We start from the raw sequence: 26,871 nt of genomic DNA, 5'->3' as shown, positions 1-26,871 counted from the left end.
CCAAGAAGTATTATAAAGTTAATTAATGTCAGGAAAAAAATAATCCCGAACATCAACACAAGCATTCAATGAGCCCCGAAGCAGGATAAACAAAGCAAATAAACCGTTCAGCACACAAAAACGAAATATAAAAACTACGAAACCGATAAAAAAACACATTTTCTACTATACAACACGTAAACAGCATTATACAATAAAACAACACATGATCTGCAACTGCAATACGAGTAATATATCTTTGGTTTGTTTATTGTTTTATTTATTGCCAACTGGTAAAAATCCACCAGGACTGCTTTATTTAAAAAATATGTCAATTACTACTAAGGGCGTGCTGTCGGTAGATCAGAAAGAAACAGGCATTAAGCAAGAGATGAGGCAAAAGAGAGATTGGTTGTAGTTTCTACAAAGATTGGCGCAAAGAACAGCAACCATAAAATAAAGCGGTTTTATATCGTCTGGATTTTTTCATTGTGCAGTAGAATGTTTGAACGACCAGGGCGCATACCTCATTTTTGACCAAAATTTGCATGACGTAATCATGAGTTATGTAATCATGTGACGTAATCACATATAGTAACGTAACGGCCTCCAATACATCTTCTTTAGACTGGAGCTCAACAAATATGGTGAAATAAAAAAAGTACAAAACTAATCTATTAAGCAACTTAGTTACCTCATATCATAAATGTCGTTCTTTATCTCAAAAAGATTTGCCAAACGGGGAACATTATAGCTTTTTTGCTGCTGACTACTGACTATTTGTCAATGAAATATTTGGAATGATATTAAATTCAAGACAAATACGCCTTCTTATCATTCTAACTGCTTTAAAAAATTCGATGAATCTTCTTTCTCCCAAAAACATCAGTAGGTATGCAGCATACACTTCATCTTTCTGTTTTTAATGCTGAGTATAAAACTGAAGCCGTACATCGTAGACTTGTCGCCTCGATAAAGTTTGTAGCCTTGTCGTCTCGATAAATTTATTGAAGCTACCAATTGACGAATTACATCAAACGACGAACCTTTGGTTATTCCGTATTTTTCCTCTAAATCTGACACAAACACTGCCACATTTCGATAAAAATCACGTTTATTGTTAATTGGGTTGCTAAAGGAAAATGGTAAAAATGTGTAAGGAAGTTCGTACTTCTTAAGATCCGCCTCGATTACTATTTTTATTTGGTCAGTGGAATCTTGATTTTGTAATACAATGTTTGCCTGGTTTACGAATTGATCGTAAACGGTTTGCGGACCAGAAATGAAACATGTATTTAACAACATATCTGCAGGATGATAGCCATTCTTCTTACCTTCGTGTGTAACTAAAAGTTTTGCCATTTCTGACACTGTTCTAATTAATTCAATGTTCCACGGTTTATTCGGTGTCCCAGAAAATCCCAATGGAAATTCACAGGCAAATGCCAGTGGCGTAGCCAGGGAGGGGCCAAAGGGGCCATGGCCCCTCCCACATTTTCAAAGTTGTATATTGAGAAACTTTAATTTAGTGTAGTTCGTCATTGTGATTTCTTTCAACTATCAAAGGAATATATAAATTAACAAAAATGACTGTTGTCACCAAGTTGTAAGCTAAAATACATGCTTTTTGTATTTATGTAGACATGGAATAAATCAATAAAGCGTTTGGCAGTGCCGTTGAACCAAAGTTTTTCAAGTCACGCGTTTGGTAAAAGCACGCCTTCGCCGAGCATTAGCAAAAAGTTGTATTACGGCAAATAATTTGGCCCCTCCCAAAATTTTCGTCTGCCTACGCCACTGGCAAATGGGACCATACCATCAAAACATATTCCTCTTGGTGTGAAAGCCTCGAAAAACCAGTCATCCGTTTTTACTTTCTTTAAGATTGAACAAAAAGAAATTGTTCCCGGAACTTCGTTTTAACATTTCATGTTTAACAAGTCTCCTTAGAAAAAGGTGAGGGAAAGGAACGAATTTACCGATCCGTACCTAAATGTGAAGCTGTTAAGTAACTTATATACGAAAGCCAGTCCCGTTTTATGGGGTATTCGTAAAAACTAAACGTATGACAGCTAAAATATGTGTAATTTTATGAGATCAAATAATAAACCAAATTCACGGACAAGGAGTGTCAATACCTGAAACCGTAGTAATTGCGTTTGGTCGCAAAATATTGGGCCAAATAAGGTCAAAATTAGTAAGATATAGAATCGGATAACTATCTATTACAGGGGGTTTCAATGTTTTTTACTTTGCGACCCGCTTTAAGGATTTTTTCAAGCAGCTCAGGTATAGTGCTCTTCACAAACGCATGCAGAACTCTCACATAGGTATGCTTATGTCGTCGCAATTGCCATTAAGCCAGGGCTCTTCAACCGGGGTTCCGTACAACTTTCTCAGGGGTTCTGTGAACTTTAAGGGTTCCGTAGGGGTAACCCGAGCTTTTTTGTACCAATTAAAAAATAATTCAGAATATCATCATTGTGGCGAACAGCAACGCTCGCTTGTACAATCTAGTTAACCTTGCCTGGTTTACCAAACCTAGTTAACGCATTGATCAATTGTGACGTAATAAACTAAGCTTTGCTACTCTGTGACCGAAGTGTGTGACAAATACAGAAACGAAAAACGACCAATCCATGTAACATGGCAAATCGTTTCAGTGAATATTTTTATTGAAGTCAACTTATATTATGTGCTTGGGGTGTGTTGACTAAAAACAGTGTCGTAGGCAACAGAACATTTTAGATGTGCCAAATATTTTGTGACTTTTAACAAGTTGTTGAATAACAAATCCAAAATCATCTGCGGTTCCTATTTCTGAGTAACGCTAGGCGTTAGGGATGTGCCAGAAGTGACAGCTATAAGATCTGTTGAAATCTTTTACAATTTCTTGTTCTATCGCTACGCTCACGAGCTAAAAAAACGTTTTTTTTAAATAATTATTTCGAAAAAATTTAAAGAATATTTCCTTTTTTGCCAATTTAATAACTAACATATGTATACTCCGACTCCTTTGGCCACGCCACTGGTAAAAAATGCATACATGTTTTGGAGCCTATTGTATTACATGCTTATTAAGATTTTTCTTTGTGGGGTTCCGCAAAATTTGACAAAATACTTCAAGGGTTCCGTACCACTAAAAAGGTTGAAGAGCACTGCAAGCCATAAACTATTTTAATCAAACTGCCGTGCGAGTTCATGAGAAAACTTTTCAAAATCCTAATTTGATTTTACTTGTGATAAGGGTTTGTGTTCTAATTAACAGGAATTATAATTTAATTTCCTGTTTAGTTTCATTGTCTAAAGGCGTTTTATCAGCAAGTGGAACAAAAAGGCCCTCGGCGCGCACGGAAAGAAAAACGAACTGAATTACTATTTATTTCATTGTAACAATGAACTTAAATTTAATTCAAGCTGAATGTAACCTCATTGATCACGGTGTATAAAAGATGCATTGAAATTACAAAAGTGATTGATGCATATAAACTGCACATTTACCAAAAAACATATTTAAACACATTACACGTAAAAACAAATGAACACTATTGAGCGGAAAAGCGGACAGTTTGGTTTCGGGCAGGTCCGCGAAAATAATGGCGGTGGCGTTTGCTTACAAGCGCACACCGGGAGAGGCAAGGGTCGCAATTCGACGCACAAGAAGTGCCGTACGCAAATCAAAAATCACCAACGTCGAAACATATTTAACACAAGATAGCTTTTTTTACGCTGCAAGAGAATAAAGTACATCATGAACAAACCTTCTAAGTTTAACAGAAAAATTTTACTTGCATTTTTACGAATGTCAAATGGTATTCTAAACGCCCCTACTAGGGGAATCCAAAAATCAGTATACACAGATTTATAGAATAACAATTTCAGAGGAATGTACGAAAATATGTACCGATAAAAGTTTGAAAAAACAAGGATTCCTAGAAATGAAAATATACCGAATGTCAAACACACACGCACATCCGAAAGCTCCATAAATTCGGCGGCAGGAAAAATAAAGCGTAAGAAACAACTGACACAAAAAAGGCAATATAAGCTTACAAACATAAAGAAAGGAAACGATCCATTACACAGTATATAAAATATAAACAGCGCTATGCACCAAAACACCATAAAACTTGTAGCTGCAATACGGTTAAAATTACGTTTTGATTGTTTTGTTGTTTGCTTGTCGCAAGACATAGAACAACATAGATTATTGACTTTCATTACTAATTCTTGGGCTGAAAGAGCATCGCTAGTTTGGTAGTGCTTACAATACATGTTGTTGACTTGCGACAATTCTTTAGGATTGCTTTTTCGGAAACACCCCAAAGCATTTGTGTGATCATCAAGCATATAATAGCAATGAGCCAATTTCCAATAGGAGTTTAAAGTTGTTAGTGACGATGGATTTGCGTCAATTTCTTTTGTAAAATATTTGGCCGCTTCAGTGAAATGACCACGTTTGTACAGTGCTGTTCCCATCTCATCACAAGCAATCAAATAATATTTCAATGACATTGGTTTACCCTGGTTTTTTTTAATTTGAGAAAGTAAAGACATGTAGCAATGTGCGATGGACAAAACTCTAAGTTTGATAAACCTTCTTGCTAAGTTTAGCTGTACAATTATTCCCATTCCACCGCCTTGGTGTTCCAACGACTCAAAATCAATGACAAATAGCCTATACGATATTCTACAAGGCTGCAAAAATCTTCAAGCCAATTATTTGGTTGGGGTGTATTACAGGGTTTAGCATTTAACATATTCATATATATTCTGTCTGTAAGCACTCTAAATATGTAGTATTTCTTGAGGTTAAATTTCAGAGAAACAATCTCTCTTAGATCAATAACGGCATTGAAGAATTCCTTAACATTTGAATCCCCCAGAAAAGTTAATAAATCCTTGTTCAAAGTTTCATCCTTCTGTTTTCGACAAATAGTATAAAACTGTAATCTTACGTCACAAGCAATACCGACAGCAACCAGCAACTTGTCGCCTTGTTTTCTGGTTAATTGTCCTTTATCCACTAACTGACGAAAAAAAACGAAGAAAATCCAGTTATTCCGTATTTTTTGCCTAAAGCTGCCACAGAAACAGTCACAATTCGATAAAAAGCACGTTTAATGTTAATTTGATGCTCAGAAAATCAACTACATAATATGTGAAGATCAAACTTTACAAAGTCCCCCTCGATATCTTTTCTTATTTGTTCGTTGATATCTTGATTTTGTAAAACAATTTCTACTTGGTCTATAAATTCATTGCAAACTTGCTGCGACCCGGAAACGAAACACGTATTTGACAACATATCTGCAAGATGATAGCCATTTTTCCAATCTTCGTGTGTGTCCAAAAGTTTTGCCATTTCTGACACTGGTCTAATTAATTCAATGTTCCACGGTTTTTTCTGTGTCCCAGAAAAACCCAAGGGAAATTTACAGGCAAAGGGGACCATCCCATCAAAACATATTCCTCTCGGTGTGAAAGCGTCGAAAAACCAGTCATTTGTTTCACTGTCATTTATATGTGGCAGGGACATATGAGGGATTATGGTTTCTCCCATGTTAATTACGATTAGTTGAAATATAACTGACAACCATCTGAAATAGTTAAGAATCTGATCATAATCCGATCTGTCTTGAACACCTTCCTCTAGCACATAAACATGCTCAAAATCAGAGTACGGTGTTATTTCTTTCCTCGCAAGAGACCCCATACCGACCAAGGCATACTTACAAGGGGTAGGACCCATTACATCCACGCAATACGTTATAATGTCGTTCATTAACGTTGAATAGTCTTGAGAAATTTGCTTGTTCAATCGTATGCTAGCTTCTTTATCAAAAAAATTGTATAAGTTAATTTTGAATAATTTATATATCTTGCCAAGTTTTCTTATTGCCATTGTAATATTGACACGCTCCCTCCATTCATTTATTCTTTTCAAAAAAATATCGGCTTGATTGTATAAGTCAACCCCTTCTGGATGTGCGTTTGCGCAATGAAGTGCATGTAAGCACAATTCACTAAGATCTGATTGAACTTCATTTACATTGTAAGGGTGCCTTGCAAGTACGGCATTATACAAAACTGCACTTCTAATCAATGCAAACATTTGTTCACGCGAATTTGGCTCAGCTCTATCAACCCTTTCACGGTAAAGGCGCCCGATTCGATGAAGTACTTTTGCTGATTCCTTTACATTTTGCTCCTCAAATAGACCTTCTGCATTCTGTTTGCAATGGGACATCAACTCAGCTGCAAGACATTTTATTTCGGAATCCATTTGTGTTTTTCGGTAAAAACAGCAAAACATAATTTCCAGTATTCTGAGAGTTTGTCAGCAATCTGGCAACTGCAAATGATCTTCTACAGTTGTCGTATAAAAGCGAGATACATTCAACATAGTTCAGCTGTTGGCTTAGGTTCAAACTTTAGTCACTTGGCATATCTGAAAAGTTATATGCTTAAACTGCTGGAATTCGTTAATACATTATGCATGACAGCAACAGGTTATTTACAACTCACTTTGGTTACTGGCAACTTTATTTGAAGGCTGGCTGTACTCCACCAAACAAAGGTCATACAAACCCATTCGAGCATGTGGATACCAACCCTAAAAGAGCCTTTCAATCGATACGCTATGAGAATCAAAAAGTTTTTACATGTGCTATTATATGAGCTTGTGATTTTATTAAGGTTCGAAACCATCGGTGAACATCTTTGGCACAAAAAAACTGAACTTAGTTGAAACATACGTTGCCAATCAGAATAATGACAAATCCCAAGGACGGTAGCAACCCAGCATATCACTGGAATGCATTGTGGTGTAACGTTAAATACAATTAAGTTACTAAGTTTACCATTATTTTTTATTTGGAGGCTGATTGTCCTCGTAAATTAAAGGTCACACATAGTCAGTCGTGCCTAACCCATCAGAGTGCCCTTTTAGATGGATACGCAATAAAAAATGCTTTTCACAAAGGTGAGCTTAACTAAATCTGTATAGGCCTCTGTCGCAACAGCAACATGTTGCAAATTTCATAATCTTGTCATTTATTTTGCTGGCCTGACAATGTTACACAGCATATAATGCAAACAAAGTCGCATAAACTTATGATACGCCTATGTTCCATTGAACTTAAGTTGTAATACTTTTTACATACACTTATGGTAAGTTCCATTGAAATCAAGCTATATTACTAAAAAAAGACTGGTTATTTTAGGGCGCAATTTTAAAGGTGTGTACTGAATGACTGTAGAATATACCACGAAAGTGTAGGCTTATATTATATAAACGCTATAGCGTTTATTGCGCGAAAATATTTTGAGGTTACAACATCAAGTTTCTGCCGTGGTCAACGCTCCGAACAACACGTATTAAAATAACTAATTATGATATCCCAGAACGAAAAACAGGAAACGTGTCACTTTCTGAAGTTGTTTGAAACAGTCAAAACTTGTTGATGAAAATAGTAATTGACACATTGCGTGGTGCGCTGTGTTGTATTCACAGCTAATATCGGCCAATATATAGTACGTGGACAAAACTGATTTACAACAGATAAGCATTAAGCAGGATGATTATTGTTACATCTTATATTTGCGAGTAATTGCCGATTTCTATTGATTCCCGCTTTTCCTCAGTACACCTTGTGTTGCAATCTATTGCGTTGTGTGACGTAACAATCGACTGCCAGTTTTGTGTAATAACGCAACGTGGTTTAGTTCTTTTCGTTGCTGACTTCCGTGGAACCAGGGTTGCCAGGTGGCCTAAAATTCGGACAAAAAACGATAAATTGGCCTAATTTCACATGCTGTGTCCGACGCCTAAAAATCATTAGGACATTTAGTTTTTTGTCCTAATATGTCCGAATTTTGCCATATGTCCGAAAATCCCATTTTTTGAAGGTTACAAACCTTTTTTACGACAAAACGTGGCTTAAAACTGCAACTTGTTTTGGTTAGTGCCTTGTTTATGACGTTAAACACATAATTGTCTGCCAGTGAATGTCTGGCCATTGTTGTGTACAATGCAAACGAAACATTTTTTAACGTTGCTAAATCAATGATAAACGCTAGAGCAGTGGTTCTTAACCTTTTTTCCTTGCTGCACCCCTTTCAAATCACCAACCAATTTTCGCACCCCCTTTCAAATCACTAACCAATTTTCGCTCCCCCTTTTGTAATTCCCTAAATAGAATAGACCTAACCAACGTTAATAATTCAGCTTCCCCGCACCCCCTAGGAACAGTTCTCGCACCCCTTGGGGGTGCGTGCACCCCAGGTTAAGAACCCCTGCGCTAGAGCAACGTGTTGCAATTGCCGACTAAATATTATTTTAAACATGTCGTTTTTTTGTCAAACATAGGAAGTTTGTTATGTTTTACGTCCGCCACTTTGTATTTTTGTAAAACTCGCTCTTATGAGTGTGGGGAACTTAAGCGCACAAAAATGGCTGTTGGCACCTCGAAATTGATACCTTATTTGCAATTATACGCTCTAGTTTTTTTTGTCCTAAAATGTCCGATTTTTAGACAAATGTTGTCCGAATCCAGTCGACACTACGTGGCAACCCTGGTGTAGTAGTGACTTGTATTTAGTTTCAAACAGTTTTTGGCTTTGGTGATAGTCTTGTTGAAGTAATTTCGCAAAACATACGAGACATAGCAAGATAGTATTAATAGTAAATACCAAGTATTACAGTATATTGCGATGTCTAAACCAAAACAAGCAAGATTGGATGCATTTTTTTCTTCCAAAAATAAAGATCAGCAGTCGTTAGAGGAAACACCTGTTACGCCCAGTGCTAGCAGTGTTAGAGTTACTCAGGAAATAAGAACAACAGACGATCTGGATTTATTATGAAACACCATTCGCGGTTAGCCGATGATGAGAGGTACAGACTTCTAACATTTGATGGTATAAAAAACGTCCCGCTTCTTGATACTATTAGGCAAGGTCGCCGCAAGTTTCTCAAAGTTTGGCTCGATGATGATAGGTTTTCGGATTGGTTGGTCTACACTCAATGCTCTGATGGGGGAGGTTTGTGCAAGATATGTGTTCTAATGCAAGTACGTTTAAAACATGACAATCTCACTAACGCTGCTTTTGTTAACAAACCTTGCACTCACTTCAAAAAATTCATCGAAAAGGCTGTTGCTCATCGAGATGCTAGTTACCATCGACAAGCAACTTTAGAAGCAAAAAGTTTTCTTAGAAGCATGGAAACTAACCAAAATGTATCTGCGAGCCTGGATTCAGTATATTCCAGACAAATAAAGGAAAATCGAAACATAATGGCTTCCATCGTTAAAACGGTGATGTTTTGTGCTTCAAATAACATATCTTTGCGAGGCTATTCGGTAGACAACGCAAACTTTATGAACCTTCTTAAATTTCGCATCGACGCCGGGGACGAAACTTTAAAAAGGCATTTTACTCACATGGCTGGTAATGCTAAATACACTAGCCCGACCATACAAAATGAAATTCTGGGTTTAGCAAAAGGTCTAATTGTTCAAGACATAGTCACTGATGCCAACCAATCGTTTTTTTTTTCTGTAATAGCCGATGAGTCTTGTGATATATCAGGAAAGGAACAGCTAAGCATTGTGTTGAGATACACGAAAGCTACAGAAGTGTATGAGAGTTTCATCGGTTTTGTTGAAATGAACTCGGTTTCAGCAGAATCGATTTCTACAAGTACTTTGTCTCACCTTACCAGCACAGGATTGGATTTACAGAAACTTGTCGGACAGGGCTATGATGGAGCGTCAACAATGGCAGGTCACGTGAGTGGTGTGCAGAAGCGAATTCGCGACAAGTACCCGCGTGTTGCAATTGCCAACTTAAGATTATTTCCAACAAATCGTTTTTCGAACATGGGCAGTTTGTTGGGCTTTTTGGATTTCAGTTTGATTTCAGTTTGGATTTCAGTTCTTGTGTTTGCACGCATCAGTGACGTCATATTTTACGTAAGCCACTTTTCATTTGTTTAAAACTCGGCGCTTATGAGTGTAGCGAATGTATAAACGAACAAAAACTGGCAGTTGGCACCTCGATATTGATACCTTGTTAGCAATTATACGCTCTTATTTTTTGTCCTAAAATGTCCGATTTTCAGACAAATGCCGTCCGAATCCAGCCGACAGTACCTGGCAACCCTGCGTGGAACACGGTGCTTCGTCAGTCGAATTAGAAAAGCTATTTATTGTCGTGTTGACGATTTATGGTGAGTCACTTTGTACATATGTGTTTATTGACTCCAAATTACTATAATGAATGCTAACTTAACTGCAAAGACTTAAAATGTCATTTCGGTTTGTAATAGTTGTACTGTACATGCAGTTGGGTTACGACAAGGTGCTTAAGTTGCATTTAAAGCGCAGTGTGGTAATGTCATGTTTTATGCAGAAACCTGTCATTTTCCATCGTCTCCTACAATCCTTTTGCCCTGCATTCAAAGAATTCGTCTAATAAGATCAGCAAAACACCTATATATGTGTGGACTGCTTATTGGAGGCCTTTAGGAATCGCGTTTTAACTCTCTTGTCGTGTGACGTTCCGCGCTATAACCAGGGCGCATTCACGGGATGTTACATTTTTAAAATTGTGGGCCGCGAGAGATTTACAAGTGCGTCGCGACAGCTTTTATTGAAAAAATGTTTGACAACTATTTGCTTAAGTTGATAAACAGTCATCTAAACATAGTTGTGTATGGTAAATGTAGCAACCGTTAAACTACTATTAACACTGTTTCAGAAAGCAAACACCGTAGAAACGCAATAAAACGGAGTTATTAAAAAAGTCAGGATTCAAAAGTAAAAATTAAAACAATAAAACGTTGCAAATTGAAATAGCAATTGATCATGACTTTTTTATTTTTGGCATTTTTGGATAAGAAAGTTGCAAAATAACTTACATCAATATAAGATGTAGACTCGTATAGCGTTTGTATCTTCAGCATACAAAAATGTATTGCGCTGTTACACAATATAAAAGATCATTTATCAAATAACAGGACATTGATTCAACGTAGAATTTGCTTCGTGGATTCCTTTGTAACAAGATAAATTTACAAGACAAAACTAGTTCTTTCGGTCTCTCTCTGATTGTTTGTGTCTCTTTGGTTAGTTTCAACAAAAGACGCCTGTCGGATATTTTCTTGTCCTTCACTACATTTTCTCAATATCACAGTGGAGTACAGGAACGGGTTAATGACACTGTTAAGCGGCAAAAGGATCACTGTAGCCCTCGACAAAAAAGGTTTCCAGGAGTCCAAAGATTCGCAAAACCCGCCTGATAAGAAAACAACACTAATCACCGAAACAGGAATCCAGCATAGAAAGTCGGTGCAAACGATGAAGAAGATGCGACGATGCATCCGACGATCCTCGGCTTCGCGTCTGGACTCCTGCTCCGATCTACACAGACATATCCGAAAATTTCCACAAACACCCGCAGAACAACTACAGTTCGTATTGGGCGTTACGTTGTGGCATATAAACCAGTACGCTACCAACATGTAGAAAAATGCGAAACAGTTAAAACTTAAGATGGTAAAAGTAAACAGTGCGCCAGGGTCATTGAGGTCTTCCATTAAGACACACATTGTGCACACAGGAACAATGTTGTAGTATCCAGCAGATGTAAAAGCGTACTCCTCATTTTTAATAACGCCGGAGTCCAACAATTTAACAATCAAAGTGCGTGAATCTGTCGTGTTTATGCAGCTGTGGTTTAACTTACAATCCAAAATATCTAACACTTTGTCAATTGGAGCTAACGGTAGCGTATAATGGCCATCGTTCTTTGTCCAAACAACTTCATCATATGCTTCCAAGGCAGGCAGAACCGAGACAATCGGCCATATAATCCATGCCATGCAAATAGCACACACAATCACACGTACGGAAATGTTTTTGTACGGTCGCAGTACGCTGTAGAGTCGACATGTTGTTATGATGGTCAGGTTAGTTACTGACACCTGACTGGAGACAAAGTTAATGATAGCAATCGTTGTGCAACTAGTAGTCAGGCTGAATTTCAGCATGTAATGGGAAATTTGAGAAGACCTGGCACAACACAGCACCACTCCTAACGCAAGTAAATAGAAGCCCATCAAAAGGTCTGCGAAGCTCAGATTCAGTATAAGCAAGTTGTGGATTTTTTCCACCTTCGATCTTGAGCCGGAACCGGATTTTAAAGTCCGAACGCCATGATAAATGACCATGGCATTTCCCACAATGGACCCACTGGCCATTATCCAAACTAATATCACATTGAATAAAGAGACGAAAAAAGTTTCCGAATCTTGCACTTTTTCATTCTCACAACCATTTGTGTCGTTTAGGGGGGAATCGTAGGTGTCGTTTACAAAACACAAAGTTTTCCAATCCATTTACTACATTTGCAAATACATCCAGATGGATGCCTGTCAACACACAATGTACTTAGACTGGTTTATTCCACGGCGCTCCTAAACTTTAGGACCTAAAGCATTAATAGTTTCTCCAATAACCTGTCACTGCATAATATTGAGAGACTGGCCAAAACACTGACTATCACAAAATACAAACACGTTTTCTAAACAGGTTTGTATGAAAAAATATTATTATGACACAAATCAAATTTAGAATACATTTCCTTATCCATTACGACACTGTTCTGACTTATCTCATTACACACGTTGTCAGGGCTGCCTTAATTGTCACGTGGATTTCGGACACGTCAATCAAACTCACTGGAATGCCAATGTCTCGTTTCCACAATACCACCGCTTCAGCGTAACGCAAAATTCAAACGCTTATACATGGGTTTGTTCGTAAAGTAGATGCCAAGCAGTTTATTTCGAGCAAGCACCATTGGGAAAAATGCACAGCAAAATAACTTAACAACCTTAAATTGCTATTTTTTGGGTTCCAGTAAGGCAAAATTTATACAAACTATCAGTAGCTAATAAAGCTATAGGCAACCTGTGCTAAAATCCTTGAAAGACTGCGCAACACAAAAATGGAAATGATTGGAATAAAAGCAACGAAAATAAAACACATTTTTTGTTAAAACATAGAGTTTCGTGCAGTAGTTGATTGTTCTGTGACAGCATTTTCATCCGGTCTTTTAATTGACACCTAGAACAAAAGTGTCATTCCGTATTATACACGATATAATAAAACTAATAAAAAAGACACACAATCAACAGCAAATAAGTATTTTTGAAACCAACTCATGCAAGTGGTTCATGATCATTTTTGCATTTCATGATGTTAACCTTTGGGGCATCATATCTGATCATGTGAGCTTTTTTAAATGGACAAATGAAATTCTTTCGGTTGTTTTCATGTCACTGCTCCATACAGATCTTAAGTTACAAATCAAAAAACAGTAACTTACCGAAAACTTTCTAACGGAATGCGGGCTGGATTTGAAAAGAACCAGGTCAACAATATCAAATACGTCGATTGTTTGTTCTACGCCTTCTCCACATTGCTCGTAATTTGGCGGTTGTTTGCTGGTAAATACCGTATTAATGTATGCGTAAATGCAATCTAAATTAGATCAGCCTATAAGCAGGGTTGCCATCGACAAGGACGCCAAAATAAGGAGGACCAAAAAAATAAATTTTCATACGAAACAAACATTTCGAAAAACATTTTTTTGCATTGGTACAAGCCATGAGATATCAAATATTTGCCAGAAACAATCTGTTCCAGCAACTCCTTGTCCGTTTAAAAAGGTTTCGTGCATCTTACGACATCTCAGATCTACATTTATTTTCCTATAGCCTAGCATAGATTTGACTGTCATTTCGCTAAGTTTGTTCCTTGTAATTGTTAAAAATAAGACAAAGTAACGACTCAGGTCAAACAACAAGGACCTTTCTTAGAAATAAGGACAATAAATTTTACCAAGACGCTACCGTTCAAAATAAGGACAAATCTTAGAAATAAGAACTGTATTATATGGCAACCCTGCCTATAAGGTATGGTAAACGAATGAAGCACAGCAGCGACACAATCACGGCGGTTTGGAATCTATATTATTTGTTTAACTCACCCAACTTTATTTCTTCCTTCCAAATCGCCTGTCGGCCATTTTAGCTTCAAAACCTGAAAAATAATATTTTCTGATTAAATGAATAGTGTGTTAGGCAACAACGTAAACCGAGAAAAATTTAAAGTTTGTTTCGCAAGATACTAAATATATTTTATAGGTTTCTAACTTCTTTAATTTGTTAACCTTTAGCTATGTCACAAGGTATTTCTTGGTTAAACTTTTTATATTTAGGAAATTGTTGATTATATGATGGTCATAACCAGGAACGAAGTTCACAAAAACACACGAGTCAAGGACGGATAAATGCGAACATTTACTTTCACTTACGTTTACTTGCAAATCTTTTCCCGTTCGCTTTGTTTCATCAGTTTTAAATGAAAGCAATGGAAGCTCCTGGTGAAAAACATACATACACAGTTTTCACATACAACTTACAATACACTATTGATTTTTTTCAATATAGAGTTTTGCTGTTTTTGTGCGACATGTTGGTAAGGCAACGTTAGAGAAAAGAATGATCTTAGAGTAATTTCTCGACGGGCATGTGAGAAAAAACAGCCACACTATTATAATCCCCTCACAAATACATAAATGACTGTTGAAGTATACAACAAGTTTGTGAAGAAATAAAAATAGCGTTGTTGCCAGGCATATTTCATCTCTACCCTTTAGTACTCCCCATATGGTCCAAACGTTTGAAGATGGTGTACATTACTGTATATTTGCCGGTTGAACAAAAAGAATAGTTTGTGAACAAATGCTTCATAATGAGAATGTTATATGTAACCTACCTCTAGGTATACGCGCTTCACAACTCCATATTCGATGGAGATGACGTCAAAACTGTGATCGTAAACGTACATAACCATACCGCGACATTCCAGAGGACCGAAATTCTAAAAACAAGGAAGCGTTTGGTAAATATATTTGAAAAATATAGGCCTACACTAAAAATGCTCAGTTAACAAATACGAAGTTTAACCAAAAAGACTCCTGACAAAAGCCGAACTAGTTGTTGTTTAGAGTTGATAAGGGAACATTAGAACATTACAGGTGCAGCATACTAGGCAGGGAACGGTAGTTGTGATTCAACATTCGACGGGTTAATCGCTGGGCCTGTGTTGTTCAGCTACTAAAGCGCAAGTACTTGAAAAGCTCCAGTCGTGGGTTCGAATCCCACCACAGGCTATTTTTTAACCTACGCCTTGCCATATGCCATATGGTCATGCTTATCGACCTACTGATTCGGTATGACGCCTTCTGATTTGGTATGGCGTAGTACAGGGTTCGGCAACCTTTTAGGCGACGCGTGCCAATTTACTTTTTATTTCCATGTGTTAATGACCTCGCGTGCCAAAGTTTTTCTAAATAATAGTGGTTCGTGCCAGCAGATATCAATAATAAAGAGAAAACAGAGCGTTTTGTGCATGTAAGGCTGAATTTTATAACAATGATACGATAAAAACCATAACAAGCAGTGTAACAGGGCTTGGCATGCGTGCCAGGGGTTGCCGACCCCTGGCGTAGTATAATTTATGATTAGAACATTACTATATGGAAGTCTTTTGAACAAAACATACACTTGAGTAAAATAAAAAATGCCTTAATACTCACATTGACCATTAAAGTGAAGAAGAGATTTATACTTTGTTCCTGGGCTGACTTTGAGTTCATCTTTTTATCGTTGCAAAGTTGTGCCTGTTTATGAAGAACGGATGCGTCGGTTTCCATTAAATTCGATTCAGATTTGTCTCCTGCAAGAAACACAAAAACATAAATTAACTGGCAAAAGATGAACAAATTCACACTGGGGCCAGCCCTGAAGCGTCGATGTAGACCAGCGATCACGGCATACATATATCGATATTTTTTTTAGATTTTTCTAGCCTGTGCCTTACCATATGGAAATGCTTGGGAGACCACGCAAAAAACACATCTATGAAGTCCAAACCTTACTCTACATGTACGATTCCAAATTGCTACATTAAGAAACGGACACAATGGATATCTTTGTCTTAATCTGTTTCATTGTTGGCTACCTCCGTAAATCCTTACTAATGTAAGTCAGTAGGTTGAGACTTGAAATGCCTTGTTTTCATTTTACAGTCTATGGTGAGGGAAAGTATTAGTCACCCACAGATATTGGCCTCTTAGTTTTTTGCAAATATTGTAAAAGACTCGCACTCGATTTGGCTATTCTAGATTATTTCGCTTTGCTACTATAAAACGTCCCTAAGCCTCAACCAACCAAAAGGAAAATGGCTGCGCTTTTAAAAATAACGTACCTAATACGTAAGCAAGCTGCCGGTGGACGATGACATCCGCATAGCGACGTATAGGAGATGTGAAATGTGTATAAAGTGGCACGTTCAACGCGTAATGTCTGTACAGCTCCTCGTCTTCAACGGCACCAGCGCAGAAGTACTGAGCTAGCTGCAACAAATCAAAAAGTTGGTGTCAAGTGCCCAGTATCAAGTGATCATGTTGGGTAAACGTCACGTGGTCAAACTTGCTTCTCAGCCAAAGCACTCTAAACATTTACCTGTTGTGGTTTTATAGCAAGCATGAAAAGGGCCTGCTTTCGGCAATCCGCCAACTCATCCTCTCCAGCAGCTATGTTCAAGGAGCGCTAGGAAGAAATGGATTAATTTCATGTAAAAAGGATTTTACAGTCACTGTCAAACAGCTGGTTAATGTTACATCATATGGTGTATGGTAGCACCCGACTTTTATAGTTCGTGGCCCCCTTATTAAAAATTTAGATACTAAGCTTGTAAAACCTAAAGGCGTGAGCTATGACTGAACGCACGAAGCCTTATTTAACATGAGAAGGGCCCAAAAAAGTCTTTTTGGCAACCTTCAAGGTGTTGACGTGTTTTTTACTGTTCGGCGTTGTATATTTTTTCGTGTTTACTGCAACAGCGAAACTTACTGCAAGGCTTTGTGATGATGAGGCATCGATTTGGAAACCGATTTCATTGCAATGCGACACAACATCTTCCATCATATTCTGTAAAGTGGTCAGGCACACAAATTAAAATTTGCTAGGCAGAGTTCAGTTTAAACTAGAAGGCGAAAAACATTGTAAAGACAACTTGATGTGTTAAAAGCGCAGGCCGAAATTTAAACACAATTTAAGTGAGATATACCCTTAGTAAGTCCTCACAAGTACTTTGTCTCACACCAAAGTATTAAAATCTAGATGTATACTACATTTTATCTTAACATGGGTGTTTTAAAAACATCCATATAGAGCGAATTGTTACCCAACAAACTGCGCGTCTGGTTAAAGCGTTATCACCCTTTTTAGTTAAATTTTGAGCTACAATTAGAAGCCATAAAAACTATTGTGGGATTTTATTGATAGTTACCTGCTTCGGTTCGGGGTGACAACGCAGAAAAGCCTGCTCTTTCAGGTGTTTGTAAATTTTGTGGGCAACAGAGATGTTTGCAAGCAACATGAATTCTTCAATTAACCTGCAAGAATATAAGTGTTGCATGGGTAAAAAGCCAAACCCTAAGTTATACTCATAAAGGGACTGTTATACACAAAAACAAGTTTTTTTTAATTGTCTGCATTGTGTGTTGACGCCTATTTCCTTCCGGTGCAATTTCAGCTTTTCCTGTTGTAGCTAACGAACAATAAGCGCTTCTAATTATAAGCACGGTGTTAGATTGTACATTACACTCACAAAACAACGATTGTATGTATCGCAAAGTACACGTTTATAGCATTTTGGGGTATACGACATAGAGCACCAATCAAAAACTACATCGATAGTTCTAACTTGGTCTAGTCAACCTATAGTCAGCAATGCTTACCTCTGGGCGTTTTGTAAAATAGCTTAATGCACTATGGTCCTACAACATATATGATATTATTTTGTGGATAAATTGATTGCTGATTTAACAAATATAGATAAGTCACCACTTATATTTAGTGATCGGTGAAATACAACATTCTCAACCAGTGGCCAAAAACTGAAAAAAAAAACAGCTTACTCATTGCTTTGCTTGTAAACATATTTGTAACATCCATTGGGCATTCCGCTCTCAGCATCTAGTGTATAAGCCAGACGGACTTGGTCGAGTTTCAAAGCTCCGGAGTCGATTCGTTGGCGCCGCAGGTTTTGGGCAATCTGCACAATAAATAAATTTAACAACTCCGCGTGCCAAGCAGATATAGTTACCATGACAAATTGAAAAATAGAAATGATTAAATATTGTGGTAAGCTGGTAGGTTTTCAAGAAAAGCCGAAAAGTGTGGATATACAAAAGACCTCGGTTAAACCGGATCCGGATCTTTGCCCTATTCCGTCAACTTGGGGTACAAACAATTTTTCATGTGGTGAGGCTTTAACTAAACGACGTCGGTCAATCGCCTAATCCAGGGGTGGGCAACCTTTGTTACTGTGGGGCCAAATACAATAGCCAATATTAGCTCGCGGGCCGCACCTGTGTATAACACAAGGTGATTTTACTTCGTTGCTTACCAAATATGCTTATCTGCAAGTAAAATTCGCATTTGATTCTAGCCACATATTGCTAGGTCGCAGAAGAATAGCATCGGGCGCATGAATCCGCTTAAAATATATAATATTTGGACTCGTTTGTCAGTACATTTCAAATTCAATTGTCTCTGCGGGCCGCACAACCTTTAATCAAGGGCCGCAGGTTCCCCACCCCTGGCCTAATCCGTACAAATGTTTTGGTCTAAACGGGTCCGGATTAACCGAGGTTTACTGTACGACATTTTTTACGTATTTGAATCTGAAGTGTTATTATTTTAGTATTATGTTAAAAAACGTAATTACTTTAAGGGCAAACGTTAAAGGTCAAATCAGCTCATGTAATATGTTAATACAATTCGTATCGCAAAACGTACAATTCAAAGCTAACCAACGTTGCTCTCCATTTATGGCAATACAAGTTTTTTTAAACGTTTTCAACGTAAGTTCCATATTTAACAACATCCATACTTTTTCTTTGGCCTATTTATTGTATGTGTGTAACATTGGTTACCTCGTGAAGCTGAAGTACTTTTGACTTGATCAAATTGAGAGAGAACCCACCAGTGATGGGGGGATACCTTACGTCATCGCCTTCTACGTCACCGGGCTTGTCCAAATCGAGATCTGGATTATCGATAAACGACTGAGCATGGTCGTAACTAAACTTTACACAAGAACGGATGATCGAACGGCCAAACCACTGCGAATAAATCTGTAAAAAAACATTTAATGAGAGTTTTTCCATGGACCCATTTGATGCACGGGCAATACAAATTTGAACATAATATACCACACATTAGAGTGGACGTTTTTAACTCGGCGAACAGTATGGGAAGCCTTGTGGGGTAAATATAAAAAACAAGTTTTGACAGTACTAAAGAGATGAAAAAAGGTTAACCTTATTTGCCTAATATTGCTTTTCAATGTTGTCACACACTCTTGCTGACAACGTATTGTTGATAAAGTGACTCACATCGAACTAATTTAAACTTTGATTTGAGATTATTAAGACGGTGATAAATCGAATCTTTGAAAGCAGACGATGATAAACGAGACTAACTACGTTCAAAATCGTTTGATAGCGCATTTTGTCATAATCTTGTATCTGTCCGTGAATACTCCTGTAATAACACAGGAATAGCTGCATGTAAAATCTATCATTGAGTTCTGTGCATTACCTTGCCCTTCTTATCTATCGTCCACACAACAGAAAAGGCCAATCGCTCGACCCCCGGGTTTAGACTGCACAAATCTTCACATAACATAGAAGGTAACATGGGTATGGCTTTCTCCACCATGTACACAGTCGTACAGCGGGAACTTGCGACCTTGTCCAGCTCAGTTTTAGGCTTCACGAAATAGCTGACGTCAGCAATATGCACCCCAACCTCGAAATGCCCTGCAAAAAAATAGGAATAAAACATAAAAAATCTGTTTTCTGGGAAGCACAATACGAAAGGGAACATTTCGCTGGCCGATCTGGAAAAAATAAACAGAGTTTCTTTTTTCAGTCTTTTACCAATGGAATAACAAACACCTGTATTACTATTTTACACACCATGGTAAAATGTACCTTTTGTATAACTGTTCTACATTACTATTTTACATTGAGTTCAAGCACTACTGCATACACATGCATAAACACATCTCAAAAAAGAAAGTTGTAATTGTAACCGTATGTTTTTGAAATGTTTTCCAAACGACCAAACTTACAGTTTACAACCTGTTTAATAATATGTATACTGTATAGTAAAGTAAGGTTTTACATCCAAGTCGACAGATACCATCGACCAAAATTATGGTCCACTAAAATTTTGTTTTAATGACCTACCACTCTCCAGCTTTCTGCAGTGCAGAGCATCATCAAGATCCCGGGCAGTGGATGGATCGATTGAAAATATACACTCCTTAGTGAAATCTCTTCGTTTTGACCTTTCCTCCTTTATAAAACAGACAAATTATTGTACCAAATTTAAAGGGAAAAAAACAGAAAAGGTGAGAACAAATCCTAGAACAGTACTCGAACTTCCAACTGAAAAATTTCCAAAAGTAAACCTAATGGCAGCACAAAAGAAAACATTTTGCACATTGTGCTAATCCCATGTCAACAGCATCAGTGGTAGGATTCAAATTTTTTGTCAGTTAGTTCTATCATGAAAGTCATATTTTTTAGCCGGTTCTGTTACAAAAAGTGATACTTCCATTGAACGTAACCAGTAATGCTAACCGGTACGCTCATCTTATAAAATTTCGTGAGACGGTTCTATAGAACCAGTGCGAACCGGCTGAATCTCACCACTGGTTATGATATAAAAAATGTTTCATATGCAAGTATTTGCTAGTACTTTTCTAATTAGTTGCAGCATAATATGTGTATGTTCAATAAATAAGCTATAGCTGCCAGGCATATTGTATACACAAGTATTGCTCTTCCAGCAGTTTTATTATAAATAATCGACAGTTCGGAATCCCATACAAGACACCTTCAACCTTATGTGTGTTCAATGTTCGCTGTGGTTTTTAGGTAGTGGCCCAGAATGTACAAAAATGATAAATATTAAAGTAAAAGTCATATTTTACTTGCAAAGTATCTGCATTGCACCAACATGTATGTATGATAAACAAACCTGTGGGATCATCCATGGGAGATCTTTTGGAAGGCAGTCAGTAACCGATGGACTGAAATCTTGAAAATCAACATCATGATCTATAAGAATGCTTGTGGTTTCTGTGGCGACTTCACCTGCCTCACCAATACAGTCAACAAGCTCTCTGATAAAAATACAACACAAAATATCCTATTAAACCTTTACAAATACAACTAAAATACAAACGGTAGAGTTCATTAAGCATAACTGTTGGAAATACTCAATTTTTGACACAGTTTAATACTTTGCCAATTTAGAGTAGGTGACTTAAAAAATCTTACCCTTTTGGAAAAATATGATCAGATTCCCAGCTTTTGATTTTAGCTGTGAATAGAACTTTGCTGATGTCATACTTTGAAATTTTCTCATCAATGTCTTTTTGATTTAGACTTACGTATGGAAAGCCACTTGTGACAGGTTTAAATAGAGGATTACCCTGCAACAAGTCAAATAAAGAATAGTTTTTTTTTAGAAAGTACAGATATGCTGATAGCCATTTTTAAACGTAATGACTGTTATCTAAAAACATTTCTTATAATCAGGTAAAACATGTACTTGGTAATCATAAAGCTTTATCGTGGAAGTTTAAAGATCATTTGTATACTAAATTTTAAATATTAACACATTACAGTATGTCAGGTATTTTAAGAGGTGTAATATCATATCAAGCTGGTAAACATTTTTACATGGCAAGGCATAGGTTATAAAAATGTATAGCACATCTGTATTATTACTGGAATCACGGATTGGGTTTTCATGCAGCCAGCCCAACGATCTTGAACACTCAATAGGTGTTTCATAATATGCAACAGTGTGGAGTTGGAGAAAAAAAATCACCCCTTTACTCTGCATCTATCTTACCCTTTTAGGAATCTCAATTTTTCCGCTAGCAAGACGCGAGTGGTTGCTTTCCAGAATTCCAACAACTTTTCCAAAACTTCTTGGCTGCTTGAATGACCCTGTACAGTTAGATTGTTGTTGTTTTTCTCTGAACAATGCTGTTTGCATAACATCAATTTCAAACGAATTATGGATTTTGTGAAAATAAATTTTACTTTTGCATCTTGTTTTTTGTATCTCTGGAGCACAAACAATTCATGCCAAATAACAATATATGCTCAAAAATTAAAAATCGAATACCCAGCTTGTTGTGTGTAGTAAACCTTATGATTTTTGATTCAAGTTCACAAAACGTTTTTTGTCCTACAAAACATACTAAATCAGTAGGTCACCTGGTGGGGAGTTTGCATTCTCAGAAGATCCCGAGTCATTGTTGGGAGCTACATTAAGAGATTCCACCTCATTACACAGCTCAGAAACTGGTTCAGGTGAATCCTGAAAAAGGAAGCAATAAAAAGGAGGTTTTACACAAGACTTAACATAGATTAATAAACTTAAAAGGAACTGTTCACATTGCAAATCGCTTGAGATGTTATATATCGAATCCACTCCTCTCTGTGTTATATTTGTAACCCAAAGCACAAACAAACAAATTCAGGTGATTAAAAATGTTTAGGGTTATATGTTTATACCTGCCACATAACTGTTTGTCACAAATTTTCTTAATGTTTATCAAACTATGTTAAGGTACAAATAATTAGTAACCCACCAATGCTTGACACTTATTAATGGGGTCTAGTAACTAAGTGCACTCATGACGTTGCTCAGGCCTGCATACAAAAAGCACCTGCCACTTGACATGTTGTTTAAATTTGAAAATAAAGTAGGCAATGCAATACATACTGCCTGTCTGAAGGGTAACTTAAAAATTATTTGCATGCCCCCTAGCACATTTAAAAGAAAATTCCCAAAAGCACAATAAATGACATCATAGAATAGTTGCAGGTGTCAGTGTAAAAAAGAGTTTAAATCAATATGTACACAAGAAGTAACAAGTTGGTGATAGGGCTTAACATGTGAAACGGTTTTGAATATCACACAACTACTAACCAAATTTTGTGACTGATCAACTAGTTTCACTGCAACCACATCCCCTGCCAGTGCCCGGTTTCTTCCTTCCAGGTCCACGATAACAATGTCTTTGCCTACCTTAAAACAATCTAAATTGGAAATACGACTCAATTATGCAGTAGGAAACATTTCCAAAAAATATAGTTACAGTGGCGCTTATAAATCTGAATTTACCTGACTGATTTTAAAGGAAACCCCAATTTCAATATTTAAACTTGAAAAACAGGGCTTATTTTTTGCATACAACTAAAATATGTTTGAGTTACAAAGATGTACAATATACTTCTACAAACTTATCAATGTAAATTTAAAATGGTTTCCCAGACTTATTTAATTTAAAGAATGGGTTCTGGGCTACAAAAAAAACGAAAAAAAAAAGTCAAACCTTGTTTGAAACAAAAGCGTATTTAAACATTTTAGGGTTGATACGAAGTCGGCCAGTCAATACATCTCCATTTTCAACACCTTTTGCAATGTCTTCAGCACTCCAATGGTCTTCATAAACCTTTTTGGGGCTTTCTTTGTTATTGTTTGGTGATAAAGTCTAACAAAAACACAACAGTTTGTCCTCTTCTCTAGCTTTAAACTAAAGGTTGATATTTGACATTTTAACGAATTCTGTTTTTAGTTGTGTCTTACAAACAAGTACAGAGCATTTGTATACCAGTAAAATAAAACATGCTTACATGATAAGTGTCAGCCTTAACCTCAAGCACTCCATCTAATAAATTGGTTCGATATCTTTCCCATAATGACTTAGCTTCAGCACTGGTGGACATTTCAATTCTGTTCTGAAGAAGTAGTATGTAATTTAAAATTTGTGCAAAACATTAATTCTCCTGACACTAAAAACAACATGCCAATACATACCTTTAAAACTCATTGTAACTTACAAGGCATTAAGTAATACGATTGTGAAAAAACTTTGCAGGACAAGTACATTATATGTAATAATATTTGTTGTTGGTCTGTAGTGCTTTTTGTTGCACAAAAGCTTTTAATACAATGCGTTTAGACACATTCAAGATTTAACAGTCATAAACTTAAGTACCTAAAAAATCATCATGTTTTCCTTAAAAAAAAACAAGAAAAAACAAAGAATAGCAAACAGACCAAAACCAAAAAATAGCTTACCAGGACAACATTCTTTCTTGTTAAAAACCTAACTTGTTTCACTGTTCCAAACGGAGCAATATGTTGGTCGAGGTTAATGGCATTTTTGTTTTTACAAAAAAATGTCACTACTCGATGTTCATCACTCGGCCAAATATTCAAGGAATTCTTGGTGGAATTGTTACTGGGACTTGAAAAGCAAGATGTGAAAACAAAACATTTATTGGATAAAGGATAAGTAGAAAAGTTAAAAAGGATCATCAATTTACCAAACATTGTGATGAGTTTGCATGAAACTGAACAATGTTAATTTATTTTTGCTAACCTGTTTGAAGAACTTGATGTATGGCGATGGTTTCTTCGAGGAACGTTTTTTGATTTTGCTGATGGCATTTTCGAACTCTTTGTTTTTTGTGTCGTCAAAATAGAAAATCTTTCAATTAAATGTTTATTTTTAAAAAAGATCCTACGCTTAAAAAAATCAAACAAATGTATTGTTTGTGTTCATGTCTCCTAAAAGTTACCTGTAAGTCTTGTTTCTGCCCAAGACAACTTACAAATTACATTATAACAAGCAAAGAAAGTAAAAAAACGATACCTTCGAATCATTGAGTTGATTGTTTCTTGTTTTGAGCTGAGTGTTGTTGCCTTGTGTTTTGCTTCTGCTTTATGAACATGACATACCTATACTTTATTGCTAAAGTGCCAACTGCCAAAAAGGTTACGATTAGTCAAATAAAAACTCCTTGTTACGCAACGGACAGAAACAACACGCATGCATATACCACTAATGTAAATGATGAAACACAAACAGACGATTGACACGAGGTAATTTTCATAGCATGTCAACTGTCAAGTTTGTGAAGAAATATCGTTTTTCCATGATTCAGCAAGTCAGTGTCAGTCATAAGGTTGCAAACCTATTGTGAATGTTTTTGTATGATAAAATACGGCTATTTTTCAAGGTGAAAAAGGTGACAATTACACAAACTAGCGGACGGAGACATAATTACGATTTCTATGAAAAAGGGAAAACACCAACTTTCCAAAACCCAATAACAACACGCGCCGTGAGACAATCGGTAGATTTAGCTAAAGTTTTGGCGTAAACAGTAGGCCTACCATGTTTTCACAAATCTTTAAAAACAACATTATATATTAGCCGTATTTTTAGTAGTCAATTGGTGTAGTTTAGAATAGTGTGGAACAAGTTTAATATATGCTGCTAAATTGTCAATTTAAACTTGGTTTTTGGTAAAAATGGGGTCGGGGACGTGTCCTCTAAAAAAGGACGTATCGTAGGCATAGTTAACAGTCTTTTTTAGAAAGCCTGTTTTTTCAAATGTTTCCAATTCTCCTGCCAATTATTTCAGTAGATTTATAACCGGTTTCAGTACTTCATTGTTATGCAAGCACATGCATGGATTTCTATTCAAATTGTTTCTTTGTCACAAGATTGAATACTGACTATACATGTATACATGTGTGCACACAACATGACCTGAAACATAATTCATTATTGTATGTTTATAAGATATAAGATGTTGTACCATGTTGTTTTACTTTATTTTCCTATTATAATTGTAATAATAGGACTAAGATGATAGCTCATTTTTATGTGGTTTGCATTTTTAGTCCAGGTTCGATGGAAAAATGGCAGATAAATCGAATATTCAAGAAAACCTTAGCAAATTAAGTTTAGAAGCTGATGTCAAGCGTCAACTTCTGCAATCAATAGAGGAGCCAGGAAGAGTTGCTGAAAGAGACTGGAAACGACTAGTAGATGTGCTTGTTTCAAAAGGTATGAGGAACACTAAAGAAAGCAGAATAGCGGCCAGGATTTGTAATGATGTGGCACAAGCTGAGTTTTCGCTGCTTCATGACAATCAACCACGATACTTTCGCCCTTTTCTTCTCACTAAACTACAGGGTGAATACAAAAAGCACATGGGGCAGAATTGCCAAAACATGAAGGCATGGATTGGATTTGTTAACTTTCTCTGTGCTGTGTTTGACCTCATGCATATCAATAACATGCCATTGATGGCACTGTTGGTCCCAGTGTTTGAGGTACTGGGAATACTCTCGGATATTCGATTTGCAAACAATGAGGATGCTATTCAGTGCATGGTGACACAACTTCAGTTTGTTGGTGAAGAACTGGACAGATTAAACAAACACCACATGGAGGATCTGATGCAAAATTTGCGTAATCTCTTTTTAAGTGACAAAACCTCACAACTGTCAAGGCTTATGTTACTAGAAATCATTGAACTTCGTAGTGGTGGATGGAAGTTATCACCATCCGCATACCATTACTATTATGAAGAAACTGCAAAATAATGGATAAAAATATATTTTTATAACTTTGTTGCAAGTTTAGTCCCAAAAGTATTTACATAAATTATTCAACAAACATAAAAATACAGTATATATTCAACAAAACATACTTATGCCCAGTAAAGAGTATTGATGTTTGTTCAAAATGTGCATAAGATGGATTTATATAAAATTTTGTGCAATCCTTATTTTTAGGCCCCAATATTTGTGTGGTCGCTTAAAATTACCACTTGTTTTTTCTTTCTTGTAGG

At 36.7% G+C, this 26,871-nt stretch overlaps 4 protein-coding genes across 4 annotated transcripts; 2 read left to right on the top strand and 2 right to left on the bottom strand.

The window, feature by feature from the left end:
- Window positions 1–8,843: 8,843 nt before the first annotated feature.
- Window positions 8,844–10,182, top strand: LOC145209831 (uncharacterized). Its single transcript, XM_080079948.1, has 2 exons — window positions 8,844–9,024; window positions 9,550–10,182. The coding sequence occupies exons 1-2, from the start codon at window positions 8,844–8,846 to the stop codon at window positions 9,978–9,980; spliced, it is 612 nt and encodes a 203-aa protein (XP_079936074.1). The 3' UTR covers window positions 9,981–10,182.
- A 650-nt stretch (window positions 10,183–10,832) lies between these two features.
- Window positions 10,833–12,744, bottom strand: LOC145221633 (G-protein coupled receptor GRL101-like). Its single transcript, XM_080088041.1, has one exon. It carries the CDS (start codon window positions 12,380–12,382, stop codon window positions 11,057–11,059), a length of 1,326 nt encoding a protein of 441 aa, XP_079944167.1. The 5' UTR covers window positions 12,383–12,744; the 3' UTR covers window positions 10,833–11,056.
- A 67-nt stretch (window positions 12,745–12,811) lies between these two features.
- Window positions 12,812–25,050, bottom strand: LOC145221617 (DIS3-like exonuclease 2). Its single transcript, XM_080088040.1, has 24 exons — window positions 24,879–25,050; window positions 24,606–24,713; window positions 24,302–24,470; window positions 23,854–23,958; window positions 23,553–23,711; window positions 23,147–23,245; window positions 22,429–22,531; window positions 22,058–22,155; window positions 21,478–21,632; window positions 21,176–21,320; window positions 20,380–20,488; window positions 19,727–19,947; window positions 19,060–19,260; window positions 18,040–18,176; window positions 17,409–17,514; window positions 16,970–17,047; window positions 16,580–16,666; window positions 16,323–16,470; window positions 15,652–15,791; window positions 14,829–14,933; window positions 14,365–14,430; window positions 14,038–14,090; window positions 13,375–13,492; window positions 12,812–13,112 (listed from the first exon to the last, which is right to left on the bottom strand). The coding sequence occupies exons 1-24, from the start codon at window positions 24,887–24,889 to the stop codon at window positions 13,041–13,043; spliced, it is 2,793 nt and encodes a 930-aa protein (XP_079944166.1). The 5' UTR covers window positions 24,890–25,050; the 3' UTR covers window positions 12,812–13,040.
- An 815-nt stretch (window positions 25,051–25,865) lies between these two features.
- On the top strand, window positions 25,866–26,870 carry LOC145221681 (MIF4G domain-containing protein A-like). Its single transcript, XM_080088044.1, has one exon. It carries the CDS (start codon window positions 25,934–25,936, stop codon window positions 26,621–26,623), a length of 690 nt encoding a protein of 229 aa, XP_079944170.1. The 5' UTR covers window positions 25,866–25,933; the 3' UTR covers window positions 26,624–26,870.
- The last annotated feature ends 1 nt before the right edge of the window (window position 26,871 follows it).

The sequence above is a fragment of the Phallusia mammillata genome, chromosome 1 (genome assembly GCF_965637545.1).
Source record: "Phallusia mammillata chromosome 1, kaPhaMamm4.hap1.1, whole genome shotgun sequence".
NCBI lineage: Eukaryota > Metazoa > Chordata > Ascidiacea > Phlebobranchia > Ascidiidae > Phallusia > Phallusia mammillata.
The sequence above is the reverse complement of the archived record's forward strand: the minus strand, read 5'-3'. Positions and strand labels throughout refer to the sequence as shown.